General features: G+C 36.2%; 1 protein-coding gene across 3 annotated transcripts in view; it reads left to right on the forward strand.

Annotated features, from left to right (window-relative positions):
- Positions 1-15,043, forward strand: part of SUSD1 (sushi domain containing 1) — a 51,350-nt gene that overhangs the window by 19,083 nt on the left and 17,224 nt on the right. For all 3 annotated transcript variants that reach the window (XM_032744334.3, XM_072922924.1, XM_072922923.1), the window contains 5 exons: positions 1,886-2,065; positions 6,246-6,340; positions 7,596-7,785; positions 8,772-8,866; positions 9,943-10,129. In XM_032744334.3, the coding sequence (XP_032600225.1) occupies positions 1,886-2,065; positions 6,246-6,340; positions 7,596-7,785; positions 8,772-8,866; positions 9,943-10,129 (747 nt within the window). The remainder of the gene's footprint in view (positions 1-1,885; positions 2,066-6,245; positions 6,341-7,595; positions 7,786-8,771; positions 8,867-9,942; positions 10,130-15,043) is intronic.

The raw sequence follows: 15,043 nt of genomic DNA on the forward strand, positions 1-15,043 counted from the left end.
AAACTGCTACTAGTTATTAGCATACCTTCAAAATTCCTGTAGTTGGACAGTTTCCAGTTGCAAATTATGATTGCTTATACATGCTGTTGCTATGTGAGATAAGTCAAGTCTCTTATAATGCTATGATTCGGAAGAATGTAGCCTAAAGAATTCCTCAGTAAGATGGAACACAGCGGTACACTTTAAAAAAACTTTTCTTTTCTTTTCTTTCTTTTCTTTTCTTTTCTTTTCTTTTCTTTTCTTTTCTTTTCTTTTCTTTTCTTTTCTTTTCTTTTCTTTTCTTTTCTTTTCTTTTCTTTTCTTTTCTTTTCTTTTCCTTTTCCTTTTCCTTTTCCTTTTCCTTTTCCTTTTCCTTTTCCTTTTCCTTTTCCTTTTCCTTTTCCTTTTCCTTTTCCTTTTCCTTTTCCTTTTCCTTTTCCTTTTCCTTTTCCTTTTCCTTTTCCTTTTCCTTTTCCTTTTCCTTTTCCTTTTCCTTTTCCTTTCCTTTTCCTTTTCCTTTTCCTTTTCCTTTTCTTTTCCTTTCCTTTTCCTTTCCTTTTCCTTTCCTTTCCTTCCTTTTCGCTTGATCCAGGATCAAGGTTTCAGTTTTTTGCAATCAAATGTAGTAATTTTTTTGAATGATCCATATATATGTTATAATAGGTCTCTACTTTTAGAATTACCTTTAATATTCTTGTTCTGTGTCATGAGTCTAAGGAGAAGGTTTGCACTGTCATACAAGAACGTGCTTCTGCATTTCAGTCTGCTTACAGAATGGTCATGGGCAGGTAGCTGGAACAGGAGGAATTTTTCTGTCATGTCACATACTGTCCTTCTATGAGTTAAGCACAGGCTTATATGTGCATTAGTTATTCGAGGCTTTTTTTGATGACTTATACTAGATACATTCATACTCATTGGTGTATGAAAAGGAAGGTAGTCATGATGATGGATCACATCCATTGAAATACATATGTTTAAATTTTTGTTTAAAGGTTGTACAGATGATGATTCTATAAACTTGGTTTTTACTTCTTTGCTTTCATTTTTATAAAATAGAATTTCAGAATCACTTAAAATTATTGAATGGTTTTAAAAGAACTAGTTTGCTCCATATAAGCTTTAATGAGGGTATCATTTTAATTCTTACAGTGTTTGCTTCTTATAACTGAAGTGGTGTAGAATCTTTTATGGAAGTATAACATTCATTGTGAATTGAAAAGCAGATTTTACCCTAAATAATGCTGTTTCATCTATTTGATCTTCACGTTTTATTCTTTTTGTTCCCTGTTTTTATTATTCAACCCCCAAAACCTGAGGATAGGAATTAAAATTATTAGTTCATTATCCTAGCTTTCTAATTATCTGTGAACTGGTTTGCATAATCTATCAAATTTTCCCTCATAATTGCTCATTCATCTTGTCTGTAGCAGCATCTTTTTTTCAAAACTTGAATTAAATCTACTGACAGAGGAACATAACCTTCTTGATGCTGCTCTTTCATGACACTCCTTGGACCATGTTTCTTTTAAAATATCTACTGTTACTAATGGTACGTAAAATAAAGGAATAAATAGCATGTGGAGGGTAAGAGAGTGTTGTGTGAACATCGACTTTTCATAAAAAGAAGATTCTTAAGCTTAAAGATCCTTGCTTTCTATTTGTAATCAGGACACTAATCTTATTTTATCAGTCATCTTGTAGGATAAATGCCCCACCCTGCTAGAAAGTCTTCAGCCACAAAATTCTGGGTTCTAATGAACTGGCCTGACTTTTAGAAATCTCTAAAGTGGAAAAAAGCAAAATGTGACTTGCTAGGACAGTTCATGCTTCCATCTTTAGCACTTTGATACGTCTTGCCTGTTTTCATTTCAAGGTTTTGTTTTCCTGTTTTTCTCTGTTCTAGAAATAGACTGTGGCAAACCTTTGCTGATTCCACACACGACAATGACCTGGGACAACTCTACCACACTGTGGAGCAGAGTGTACTATCACTGTAAAGAAGGATATTATTTCAATGGAGACAGGAATTTTTCAGAATGCACAATAGATCAGTCATGGGAGAATATTACATATGTATGCAAAGGTAAATATTACCACACAAAGCTGCTGTTTAAGTTGCAATTTAATTAGTTTTTCATTCCTATTCTGAAGTTAGGAGCAGAAGGAAGAATGAAGGCAAGAAATCCTCCTCCAATTTATGATCTAGGGAATGTGGTGGTACTTTTGGATGGAAAGGTCACAGAAGAGTGTGTTAACAGTACAGCAGCTTCTACTTTAGCTAACTATTTAAGTTAGACTTAAAGAAGTCCAGACTTCTTAAAAAAAAATTAATCAGCAGCAGGAAATTGTTACAAAATCTTGCATCTTCTTGATTTCTACATTTTTCATATTCAGTGGCATTAACAAATTGCTTTAAAATTAAATTAAATTTCTGTTTGTGCAGGGATGCCTTTGAAATTTACATGCTCTTAATGGCATGTAACAGTACCACCATTGAAATGAGAGAAAATTATGTACCATTCCAAAATAATTCATGATAGGCATTGGAAAACCAATTGCCTTTTCATCCTGCCTGAAAAAGTCCATTAGAAATAAGGGAGTTAAGAGAACATCTGCAGGAAATTCTCTTTGACGATTCATTTCTTCATTTCTTAAAAAGTGATTGCTATGGATGCCTTTTATTTGCATTGTTTGGTGTATTGTTTAGATATATGGTAAATATATATGTATGTATGTGTATACAAGTACTTTTCTAAGTAGCTAGTTTAAATACTGAAAAATGTCTTTACAAAATTAATTTTACTTGTCATGCTGATTGGATTACACTGTCAGTAAGATGAGGTAGGAGTAAGCTGGATGAAAGTTTTTACCAACCTCTGATTTATACACATAAAATGAGGTGATTGATGTGCAGAGAACAGACCAGCAATTAAAATACCTGCTGTCTAGTGTGCTCAGCATGTGAGCCTGGACATCTTGTAGAGCTGCTCCTCACAGAACTTCTTTCCCTGTGGAGTAGAAGTGCTTGGTTTCCAAGAATCTTGTAACAGTTAGTGTTGGAAGGACCTCTGGATATCATCCAGTCCAATCTCCCTGCCAAGGCAGGGTCACCTAGAGCAGGTGACACGGGAACATGTCCAAGTGGGTTTGGAATGTCTTCATGCTTCCCTGAGCAGCCTGTTCCAGTGCTCTGCCACTCTCTGTGTAAAGAAGTTCTTCCTCTTGTTCAGGTGGAACTTCCTGTGGTTTAATTTATGGCCATCGCTCCACATTCTGTCTCTGGGCACCAGTGAAAAGATTCTGGCACCATCCTCTTGACACCTCTTTGAGATATTTTCATTTATTTAATTGCAAAAATCTGCTTTGATCAGTAGCAGATGGCATTTGCAACATTGTTCACCACTTACAGAATGGAGCAGGCAAAAATATACAAAGAAATTTAATACCTGGGTTTTTTCTTTCCACTAAATTGCTTGTATATGTGGGGATAGGTAGCAAAAACTCCGTAAATGAAGCTTCATGTGTGGATTCTCTTCTAGCTACTTGCTGAAGATAAATGTAAGAGTGGAGCTGATTCTCTCTGCTTTCTGGTAAAGAAGTTGGTATCTTTGAATTTCTTGACATAATTTCTCCCCCTCCAACACTCACTGGAGCTGTTGAAACACTTTGCTTTTTTTTGCATGTTGTTTCTAGGACGCTGTCTTTTGGGATGGGAAAAAATTGTGAAGGTAACCCAAAGATTAGTGGGGTAGCAGTGAACTTCACTCACCTTGGTTTAGCACAAGTTAATATTTATAGTACCGAGATATAGGCAAATGCAGGGTCTTTGCTTCTCCCATCTTATTTTTGGGTTTAAGTATAAGCTGTTGATCAAAATCAGATATATTTAAGACCTGGATGCTACCATCTGCTACTGTGTGTTTCACAAACCAAGTTCCCAAGCTCTGTAAGTCACTGGCACTGTTAGATTTCACAGTAGAATGAATGTTTCAAGGAACCTGTCTCCCTCTAGTTGCAGAATGTTTTTTTTTTTCAGAGAAATCTTTGTGCTTTTATTGGATACTCTGTTTATGTTACTAGGATTAATGTTAAACCAAGCCCTTTCTGTATATTTGGTTTTCCAAACAAAGATTGTGTGATCAGTAAGAGTGAAGGAGAAAAAGCAATCTCCTCAGAAAGCTGAAGACTTTGTTGTTGTAATTGCTCTGTAGAGGTTTTCATGCTCTTTCACTCACATCCATTTAAAGTGGAAACTTTTGAGAAAAGATCTGCCAGCTATTCTGTGAATTTATGGTCATTGCCTGGTGGCCTTGTCCTCAAAGTTCAGAAAGCATAAAAAAAAAAGGGATGTATTTACAGAAAAAAAGAATGCTAGTAGTTCTGCCTTCTTCCTTCCAAGAAGGTCACTGTAAAGATTTCTTTCCTTGCCTAAATACCAGTGCAATCCTTTTTGTTGTTTGCTGCTTTGTTTTCCTTTTTCTTTTTTTTTTTTTTAGCTGTATTATATAAACTCCTAAGTCAAGTTGCAGATTTTCTTGCTAAGAAGTCTTGCAGATTACTCCCTCCCTTGTCCCTCTTGCCTCCTTGTTATGCATTTTAATTCAGTTCTCATGGCTATGGAAACATTTTCCCTCTGTCCGTATGTCCTTCTTGCTATCCAGTCTTTTAATAAAACTTTGTTTGATTTAAAGAACACAAGAACTGAACATGATCTTTTGGTTTGTGGTGGTACAGAAAACTGCAGAGTTTGGGGCAGTAGTGTGAAACAGATAACAATAACAATAAGCAGCCCTTAAATACAGTTAATCACTCAGATATTTGTAAGAAATTTGTTTTAGAGGACAGCAGATTAATCTCATTTGTCTGTCCTGGAAACAGAAATTTTCAACAGCATTTCTATATACAATGAATGTGGAATGGAGGAATTAAGATTAGTTGGGAGATGAACTGGTCTAGTGAGTGAGGCATGTATTTGTTGAATATATGGAGAGGGAGATAATGTTAGAAAACAGTTTTATGGCAGTTCTACTAATAAAAAAAAAGAAAAAGAAAAAGTGCTGCAAAATAGATTAACAGTTACATTGTAGTTCTAAATAGCTGTGTAAGTATGAAATGCTAGAAGTGCTAGAAACTCTTAATATACTGATTTATTTTAGTGCCAGCTTGATGCCCACATGCTACAAAGGGGCCCCTGTGAGGTGGTAATAAAGTTTATATAAAGAGGAAGAGTGCCCTGACCTGTGCTTGCTTTAACATCAGAACAATACACTAATTATTTTGTGAATATTCCCTGAAGTATCTACCAATGCTATCCTATAAATACCTTTCAATTTTTCAGCAGCTAATACGTGTTTTTCAGCTTAGATTCTATATCAGGTGGGCTCTGTATGACTTTGGTCATTTAGTGAATTTAATAAGAAAATATGGTAGTAGGACAAGGGAATGAAAATTTGAAGGCTGCTGAGGGAAAGGAGTAGGTATGTTCACTGTTGATCTGACTTGTGACCAGAAGGAGCTGTGTTCTTAGCTATGTGAGAATGTTATCTCATCATGTGAGAGCAACTGCACTGTGTCTAATGACAGCAGTAAGAGAGCTGCTGAAAAAAAGCATGGGTGAGCTGACCTTCTTAGCTGTGCTTTGTCTCTGAGAAAGCCTGTTCTTCTAAGTGTATAAATTAACAGATGTGTGTTGAGGGATGTATCTCTGGTTGCTAGAGCTGTACTTCCTACATACTTGGTTCTGTGGGCTCCATTGTTTTAATCTAGTGTTTGTTTTGAAAAACGTTCTGCTGTGTTATTTGATTTTATTTATTCTACAACAACAAAAAAAAAAGCCAACACCTTTTAAAAAGCAACTCGAGTCAATAATGAACCAAAACTTTTATTCAGCTACAAATAAACTCTATTCCAGTCTAACACAGAAGCTTTCTTAAAAGTTCCTTGTGTCAGTTTATGTAATCTTGGCTGTATGTTTAAAGAGGTCTGCAGAGTCTGTTCTGCAGAGTTTCTGTTTAAAGAGTCTTTAGCTCAGAACATGCTTCTTTCGTTAGCCTGTTATTTTACGTTTAGGAGCCAGCACAGTTAAGAGAAAGCCTTCTACCTAACATGTGCATACCTTCTTTGGTTTTTTCCTGTTTGGAAAAAAAAGCAAAGCAAAAAAAACCTGAAGACCAAACCACAGAAAAAGTAAGAAATAAGCAATTGCTCCAAACATAAGATATGCATGAGAAGTAATGATTTTCTTTCTATGTTTTTGGTCACAGAAGAGGAATTATTTAGTAATTTATCCATATTCAATGAAACATGTGTGAAGTGGCAAAGGAAAACTGGAAGATTGGGAGTGCAGGAAACATACACAGTAAGTAATAATGGAAGTATTTGAGATTAGGAGTAACTTCGTCCTGGTTATATCTGAAAATATAAATTGAAAACAACCTTTGTAAGGACTTTTTTTTTATTTTCTCTCTTTTTTTTTTTTTTTTTTAATTTACATGAGCATAAGAATAAAACTTAAGGCATAAATTTTCAGAAACAAAAGTTTGGTCAGTGTTATTGAAGGCCAAAACAACATGATAAGAATTCCCGTGTTTTCACAATAACATCCCAAGAAAGAGTTTTATTTTTGTGTGTGTGTGTGTGTGTGTGTTACTTGCTTTTGGCTTTTTTCCTTTTTTTTTTTTTTTTTTTTTTTTTTTAGTATGTACAAGTAAGGAAAAATAATAAAAGGGATTATTTTGGGTGTCCAGGGTAAGTACGTTAATGTGGAAAACATTTCAATGTTGGGTAATAATTTTGGAAAACAATTCAATGTTGGGTAATAATTTTGGAAAACAACCCATCTTTCTCCTCCTATGTTATAACCAAAGTATTTTTTGTTTGTATACTTTTATTGAGCACTGTTGAGATGGAAACCACAGCTTTCCAGTTCCCCTAACAGGTCAAAACTGTTTTTTATGTAGCCAATAGTAACTGGCAAGCTGTGGATCTGTGGTATAATGTGCTCTGTTCACGTGTTTTTCTTGAATTCTGCCATCTGAAATACTCTTCAGAGTGGCCAGAGAAGGTGAGCTTTGTCTGTCCTTTCATGTCATACAAGCAACAGGTTGCTTTTTCACTACACTGGGACAATCTTAGACAAGCTCATCTACTGTTGTTTGGCATTCAGTCTTACTACTGCTTCTGCGGGGCAAGGGGAAAAAGCTAGCAAGAGGGAAAGAAAGTAACAAGTAGATGTACTATAAAGTATATATAATATATATAAACTGTGTGCTGTAAACAAGAAACAATATTTGCTTACACATTATTATTTGAGTTGGAAATCTTTTTAGGGTCTAACATTAGATTAGGTTCCTAATAAATTGGATTACATTCCATAATAGATCCCTTCTATGTGTTGTAGAAATACATGAAAAGTTTTAACAGCCAGAAGAACTAAAGATCTAGTTTATTAAGACATCCTGTAGCTAGTCAAAAATCTCTATATTTTCCTTGAACTGAAACTCTGAACCAGATGTAATCCTGTGTTCCCTTTAAGTACTGATAGGATTAAATAAACTAGTATTTTGAATTTGGAAGAGCCACAACAAATTGCACTATTATCTTTGTTTCAATAGTTTCATATACTGGGCCAAAGATTGGATGAGAAGATATTCTCAGAAGATGTGATATTTAACATCAGTACAAATGAAAATAATCCAAAAGTGTGTTTAGATCTGGACTCTGGAAGTAACTACATGGTGAATATAACTACCATTTCTTCTAGAAACATCACTGTCTCAGTTACAGTAGCAATTCAAACAAAGGGTATGTTGTGTTTTGTATTTTATTTGCTTATAAAAGAACTTATTGTGCTGCAGAGTTCACTGATTTGAGTCTAACAGACAGGAAAAGGGGCTGTTTCCTAGACTCCATAATTCTTTATGCTGCCTACGCGCAAGTAGACACTGTGAGCATCCTCTTTTTCTGCAAGATGTTTTTCTTTCTGCTCACTTGGCCATTGACTCTATGAGCAAGAAGAGCAGTGGCAGAAAGTGCCCTTCAGAAAGATTTGGCAAATTTACTATTTCAGGACTTGCCTTCTAACTGAGGCAGGATTGGTACAGAATTTTGGTCCATGGTACAGTGCCTGCTGGTTTCTGGTTTTTGCCTTGAAACAGATTCTCTGCTTGTAAGAGAATTCCCTGTTGCTTGGCTATATGATACCAATCTAAGTGGTATGAGCCTTACAGACAATGCTCCTGTGTGTACCAGTGATTAACAAGGTTCTGGCAGTTGCCATAATGTGTACAGAAGCCATGTTCTAACAGTGGATTTCTGTAGTATTTTAGTCATCGAGACTTTAGGCTTGTCTTCTGACGTACTAATTCTGGTGAGACAGACCTGGAGAAATAATTACTTTTGGAATCCACAAAAATGCTTTTATTCACATGCTTTTTCCTAAGGGGCATCAACTATGACAAATTGTTCTGTGATAGTTTTACTTACATCAGGAGGCCTGAACCCTTGATCTTTCTGTCATTATAACCTTCTAGGCCTGGACAAGTAATCGTGTGTTAGATTCCCTGAACAGCATGCTTGGGTTTTTCCAAAAGCTGATTTCTCTGGAAAATGATCATGCTTTACTTAACTTGTTTGTTCATTCAGAAGGAAATGATAGCCTACCTCTCTGTCTCAGAAGAGAATGAAATTTAAACTTAAAGAAAAAATAAATTATTCTCAGCTATTCCAATTAAGTTGAAAGAGGTAGAGGTTTTTAAGTAAGTTGATCTCTTTTTAAATTGTCTCTACAGTAAAGGAAGCTTTCAATAACGTGTTAATTTTTAATGATACCTGCTTGAAATGGAGGAGAAATGTCAGGGGAACTGATGTGGAAGACAGATACTCAGTAAGTGACAATCTATATTTTGAATCGAGAAAGCAATTTTCATCAATCAAAAACCTAATTTTTCAAATGCTCAGTGCTAGCAGTGTTCCTTTATATAATAATGTCTCATAAAACCCCAAAGAATAGTCTTGCATAGCAGCCAAAGAAAGACCACGTTCTCTTGTAGTCCTGTTTCTTGCTTATTTTTCCCATACTTAACTCTTAATTTGCTCTCCTTGTCTGTACTTTCAAGTTTACCATGTTTAGGCAAACAACTCACACAACTCTATTCCAGTTCCACTGAGTCAGTTCTCTTTGCCTCTTCTTCAGTCTGCTCTTATCCCAGTGGGGAATTTCGGCATGCACTACTTCTGCCAGTACTCTTGACCACCTGCTGTTGTCTCAAATTTCCCTGTGCCAGGACACAGTAAGAGATTATCTGAAGGCACAGGATCTATTTAAAGGAAAATTAATGCACAGTTAATATCCAGCAAGTATATTTGTTTCATTGTATTTCATTCATTTTGTTTCATTCATTAACAGAGAAATAATTTTATCAGGAGAGGCCTTAGGTTACTGATTTCATAATCATTTCAGTCATCAACAATAAACCAGGAAATCCTACTGAAAGAAAAAACAGAACCCATGAACCTGTAAATTGCCTCAGAAATATATGTGTCTGTAGATAGAACCCAGAGTGTAGTTGGCATGGGTCAAAATACTTGATTTTGTCTGGATCCTCAAGGTGAAGCTGGGGAGGTGTTTTCATGAGCTTAATTTTATAATTCACCAGAAGGGTATACTTCAGTGAAAGTGAACTGTTACTGGAAGCCTGTATGTTAGCAGGAAATATGGTCTAGGGGAAATTAATAAAAAAGATGATAGACTAGGAGAAGTGAAAGAACCAGGAAAATACTGATCAAGACAAACCAACTTTTGGAAAGATTGGAATTTGAGTAACTATCAATGCCTACAGTTTTGACACATTGCAAGCAGTGCTCTCTTCTGCTATTTCTTCTAATTAAGAGCATGAGATGGCTGAATGCAAGTAATGTATTATAACATTTCAATTTTTATGCTGTGATTTTTGGTTACAGTTTCATGTGCAAGGCCAGCGTTGGTATCAGAAGAACTTCTTTCATGAAATGACCTTCAAACTTTCCACACACAAGCAAGCTCCTGAAGTTTGTTTAGATTTGCAACCAGGCACTAATTACTCTGTTAATATTTCCATGGTAGCTTTGAATTTTTCACTGCTTGTTTCTATGACAACACAAATTACAGGTAGGTGTTGCCATTTATTTTATATATTTCCAAGAGCACCTAGTGGATGTAAGAGACTCAAGTGAATCTGCATTGTTGATCTCAGTGTTATGGGGTGGGTTGCCAAAGTATTCTTTCCATGCTCAAAACTGTCCATTGTTTGTTTTCATGGGTTTTGTAGAGTTCAGAGCCAGAAGTGGGGGAAATATTGAGATGCAGAGTGTTAATGTGTCATTTTGGGACATCAGGGAAAAGATACTTTGGTGGGTTGGACACAAGACTAGTATCTAGGACAGCTGAATTAAATTCCCCACCCTGTTAAGTCACTTTTTAAGAAGAAGTTCTCTTCACAGTGGAGTTAATAGCTCAACTGCACTTTGTATGGCTATTTGTGACAACAGAAAGAGATAACACTAAAGTCTGCAAGAATCGAGTGTAGAGTACAGGAGTCTGCAAGTACCTCACACAGATACTTTTGCCTCTTACTGGCAGAGTACAAAACATAAAAGACATTTGAGCAAATAAGCTTCTGAGGGAAGAGCCTTGGGTTCACAATTTAACCAGATGTATGTCACTAAAATGCCATGACAGACAAGAAACTTCTTACAGGTCTTGATTTGTTTAGAACAGTTTTCACCATCCCTGTACTGTCAGAATCTCTGTATTAGGTGCAGTCAGTGTTGGTGATGGTATCTCTCTCCCTGTCAAGGACACAATGTATAATAGATAAGGAACATGAAAGCTCTCTGAGCGTCTGTAATTCTGTTCAACCACTAGATGGAATCAATTCTCTTCTGACTGCTTAGGAAGAACTGCAGATTTGTGTTTTGAAATTAATAGTATTGCTGTATTTTCAATAGTAGATCTAATGGTTTTAAGCTTCATGAAAGGTAAAACATCTCTTGTTTCTTAAAGCTGCTGTTTAAGATCTACAATGACCTGTGTGTTTCTTTTTTTTTTTTTTTTTATGAAATTACAGTAATGATTTGATAATTCCTTTTCACTAGTTGCCTAACTGTCACTCAAAAGTAGTGCCCATGAGTTCATAAGTACATGCGTCTTCGTTAAAAAAGCTAGTAAGATAACTCAGAATTTTGTTGATAATGGTAATTTTTGAATACATACTCAGAGAAAAGGAAAAGCTCTTTACTCTGTCATCCTGTGGTATTTCCTCAATTCTGCAGTATTGTATCAGGTCACTTACTCAGCAGAGCTCTAGAGAGCACTTTGCAGCAGGTGCTGTGTGAAATGGTATTTGTATCTTGGCAGCTGGCATATTTTCCTCTCTGCTGAGTTAGTGCTTAACAAATGCATATGTATAGCCCCAGGAAAAGTCTTTGCATAAAAGTTAAGTTATTTCCATTTTGAAAGGAGATTTTACTACACCAGCCCATTTATACCTGGTAGTTATTTTATTCAATAAGCAATAAAAGAAGGGTGTTGCTCTGTCTTATTAGGAGTCTTTATCAAAAACTTGGTGTGAAAACATCTCTTATTTTCTGACCTCCACTGAAAAAACATAAAAGTACATATTTTTTAAGTTTTTGCAGAAATTGCAGAAAATTAAAAAGTCAATAATAATCTTGCTGCACAACTTGCCAAATAATGGAATTTAAATGACATTGGTTGTGTTGTTCATCTAAGATTAAAAGGATCCAGCTGAAATAATGCTTCTGGCAGTGCTGCGTTGACTTCTGTGTCTTATGTCTTGGAATTATATTACCTATGCAAGCAGCTTAATTTATATAAAAACTATAATTTAAACTATTATTTGTACTATTTAAACTATTATTTTCATCTTCATTTGCTCAGTTATTTTGTAATTATGTATGCATTTTCCATGATGGATGGAATTATCTCAATTCATCAGCCAAATTAATTCTGAAAAGTGGCTTTATTAGCTCTGGTGCTTTTCTAGCTAAATGGTATTGTAAAAATGCAAGATATGCCTTAAGCACAGAAGCTCGAGGAAAACTGAGGCTTAAAAAAGTGTTTTACTGATTATGTTCTCATGGGTTGTTTGAGGTTTCATATGCCGTCCTTGAAGAGGTACATGATCATTTGGTTTGTAACTGCAGCTGGGTACAAATTCAGATGCTGTGTCTCCTTGACTTTTACAAACCTTCTACATTTTGAGAGTTTGGGAAATCTTAACTCTGGAGTTTTGAATAGTGTGAAGAGACATATCCCAATTGGATAATCACTGCCTTACGGACCTAATTTCCTGACGAGGATAGTGACTGTGTAAATTTTTAGACTGTTGCAGAATACATTAAGTATGTAAATGCTAGCAATAAGTTTGGGTATTTTTTCAAAAAAACAGGATTTGTCAATGCCTGTTATGAAAATTACTTCTATATCCTGAATATCTATATCTATGCCCATTTTCATCCTGAATGAGGATATGTTATATTGATATTATTTCTAAAGAAAAAAAAGCCAAGAACTTGGACCTAAAAGCCTGTTTTTCTCCCTGGCAAGTAGCACCCTCAAAAAAAATAGTTGGTTTTGCCTGTCATCTTGTGGATGGTACATACAGTCTAGCAAATGCTTCATGGATCATTGTAACAGGCATCTTGCACAATCTTTTATGTTGTCTTAAGTTATTTTAAAGAAACTTTCGCCACTTATCTCCTGGAAATAGGAAATTGAGTCAATTATCAAAAATTATTAGGCAGTGATTATATTGTAGCTGTAAAAGGATGGTAGCAAGATTGTCTTTTAAGCAAGGAATCTTGTGCCCCTTTCCAGATAAGGAAAGGAGTGGGCATATTTGTGATTATACTACTTACACATGACTCTGTTCATTTTCCATTTGGAATAGCCTTTATTAAAGCATGCTCAGAGGAGGCATTGTTCTTAATTTCACTACCTGTTTTTACATATGAAATGAAGATGATTGAACCATTTTGTAACCACTTTTTCAAGTGTTTGGAAAAAACAGAATAATAAATAAAGAGCTAGGTCTATTTTAATTTCATTGCTAATGTTCTGAATAAGAGTAAATTTTTTCAGTTAAGCCACATTAAAATTCTATTGATATTTGAATCTGTTTTTATCTTTGCTTTGGGTAGATTCTTTATGAAAACTCTGGTGCTTTGGGGGTTCAAGAATGCCTATATGTTTACAGAGTCTGGTTATCTTTTTTTTGGTTTAGAGCAGACCACTGTGACTTAAGACATAGTAAGACCAAAAGTGTTTCTGGACACTAGAAATGGATCTTTTGGGCCTGAGTTACTGATTACATTTCCTTCTTGTAAAATAATTCATATTAGGTTAATTATTTTTCATTGCTTTTCCTCGTCTTGATTTTCTGCTTAGAATCAAGCTGTATTTTGAGTTTGCTCAAGGCATACTATTCACACATGCTGCAATTCCTTACATATTTGTAGATGTACTTTCCAGGAGGTTTGGGTAGGCTTGACCTTGAGTCTGTGTGCCTCAGATAATTTTAGTACTTCCAATGTTTCTCAGCTGCTATTCTTTTTGGTTTAGCCCAGGATTTACCTGCAGGCCATGTACTCATGTGTGCCTCATCTCTGTCTTCATATGAACATGTGAGAGAGAAAGTAGACTCACAAGCAGAGAGTCTAGAAAGATACTTGAATAAGGAGAATGTATTCCATCACATATTAAGTATAATCTCCTAGAGCTCTGCTCCCTTGTCTTGGTGTGTGGAAAATGTACAATATTACAGATCAGATTGTGATGTCTAATTTGTTCATCTGCCTATGGATGTACACATGCACATAAAAGTTCTGATCTGATGTAGGATGGAAAACATTTATACTCATTCTTTCATAAAGGGAGTTCTTTAAGTTCTGAAAAAGTAGGGAAAGCCTCAATTCTACTTTCCAGTGAGGAAGTGAAAGACTGGAGGTGTGGTGATTTCACAGCTCTTATTCTGAGAGCACCAGAGCACCAGCATCATGTGTAATGAACAGGGCTTATGCCTTTATTAATGTTCAGCTCTTTATTGAAAAAATCAGCTTGGCAGGGCACTCAACAAGGAGCTCGCCCCTGCTGTTGTAACTTCTCCCGTAGCCGAAGGGTGAGCAGGCGTGCAGAATCTGTCCCTGGAGTCTCCGTGGCACGCTGGTAGCTGGAGGTGAAGAGGTGTGCAGTCCATATCTGAAGTCCCATCAGACCGTCCTCTCTCCTTTCCTCCCGGCACACTGGTGGCCGCAGGGTGAGGGGATGTGCAGAGCCTGCTGCCGAAGTCCAGCAGCAGCTGTCCCTCTCCTTCCCTCCTGGTAACACCAGGAAGTGTGTGTGCTTTGCTCCTGCTTCCCACAGCCCAGTCCAGTCCGGTCCTCTGTAGGCTATGGTGACAGGTCAGACACAAACCAGAGATGTGGTTCCCTTTTTCCTAATGAGAACACCCATCCAGCCCCCTCCACTGTGCCCAGCCTTCCATTTCGGGATGTTTTCATCCCCAGAACCCCCTCCCATGATTCCACTGGTCTCTCTATTTTGCATCCCAGACCTAGAATGGTAGTCTGTGGGGGGGTGTAGGTGATACCCAGGAGCAATTATCTAATTAACATTTCAATGTCAGTACTTAGTTCAAGCCAAGTGTCCCAGCAAGGCTGTTTTGTTCATAACATCATTTACCTACAGAGAAACTGTCCAGTAAAGCGTGCAGCATCAGAGCATGAGAATTGCCAGGAAGTGAGTTTCTGATTTATGTAATGGGGGGAGAGAAGTGATGAAAACATGAGCATGATTACTTTTTTTTAATGTAGGGGGAAAGAGGTGACAGTCATGTAAACAATTTCATATATATGCATACACTTGTTTTTTTTGTGCAGAGATTATTTAAATGCATGATAATTATGTTCATATGAACACTGCTTCACTATAATTTTCCTGAACTCCTCCATAATAAGATTTTTTCATGAGTCTCTGGGAATTAATGAACATTAAGATAATTTC

This window comes from Taeniopygia guttata, chromosome Z (genome assembly GCF_048771995.1).
Source record: "Taeniopygia guttata chromosome Z, bTaeGut7.mat, whole genome shotgun sequence".
In the NCBI taxonomy this organism is placed as follows: Eukaryota; Metazoa; Chordata; class Aves; order Passeriformes; family Estrildidae; genus Taeniopygia; species Taeniopygia guttata.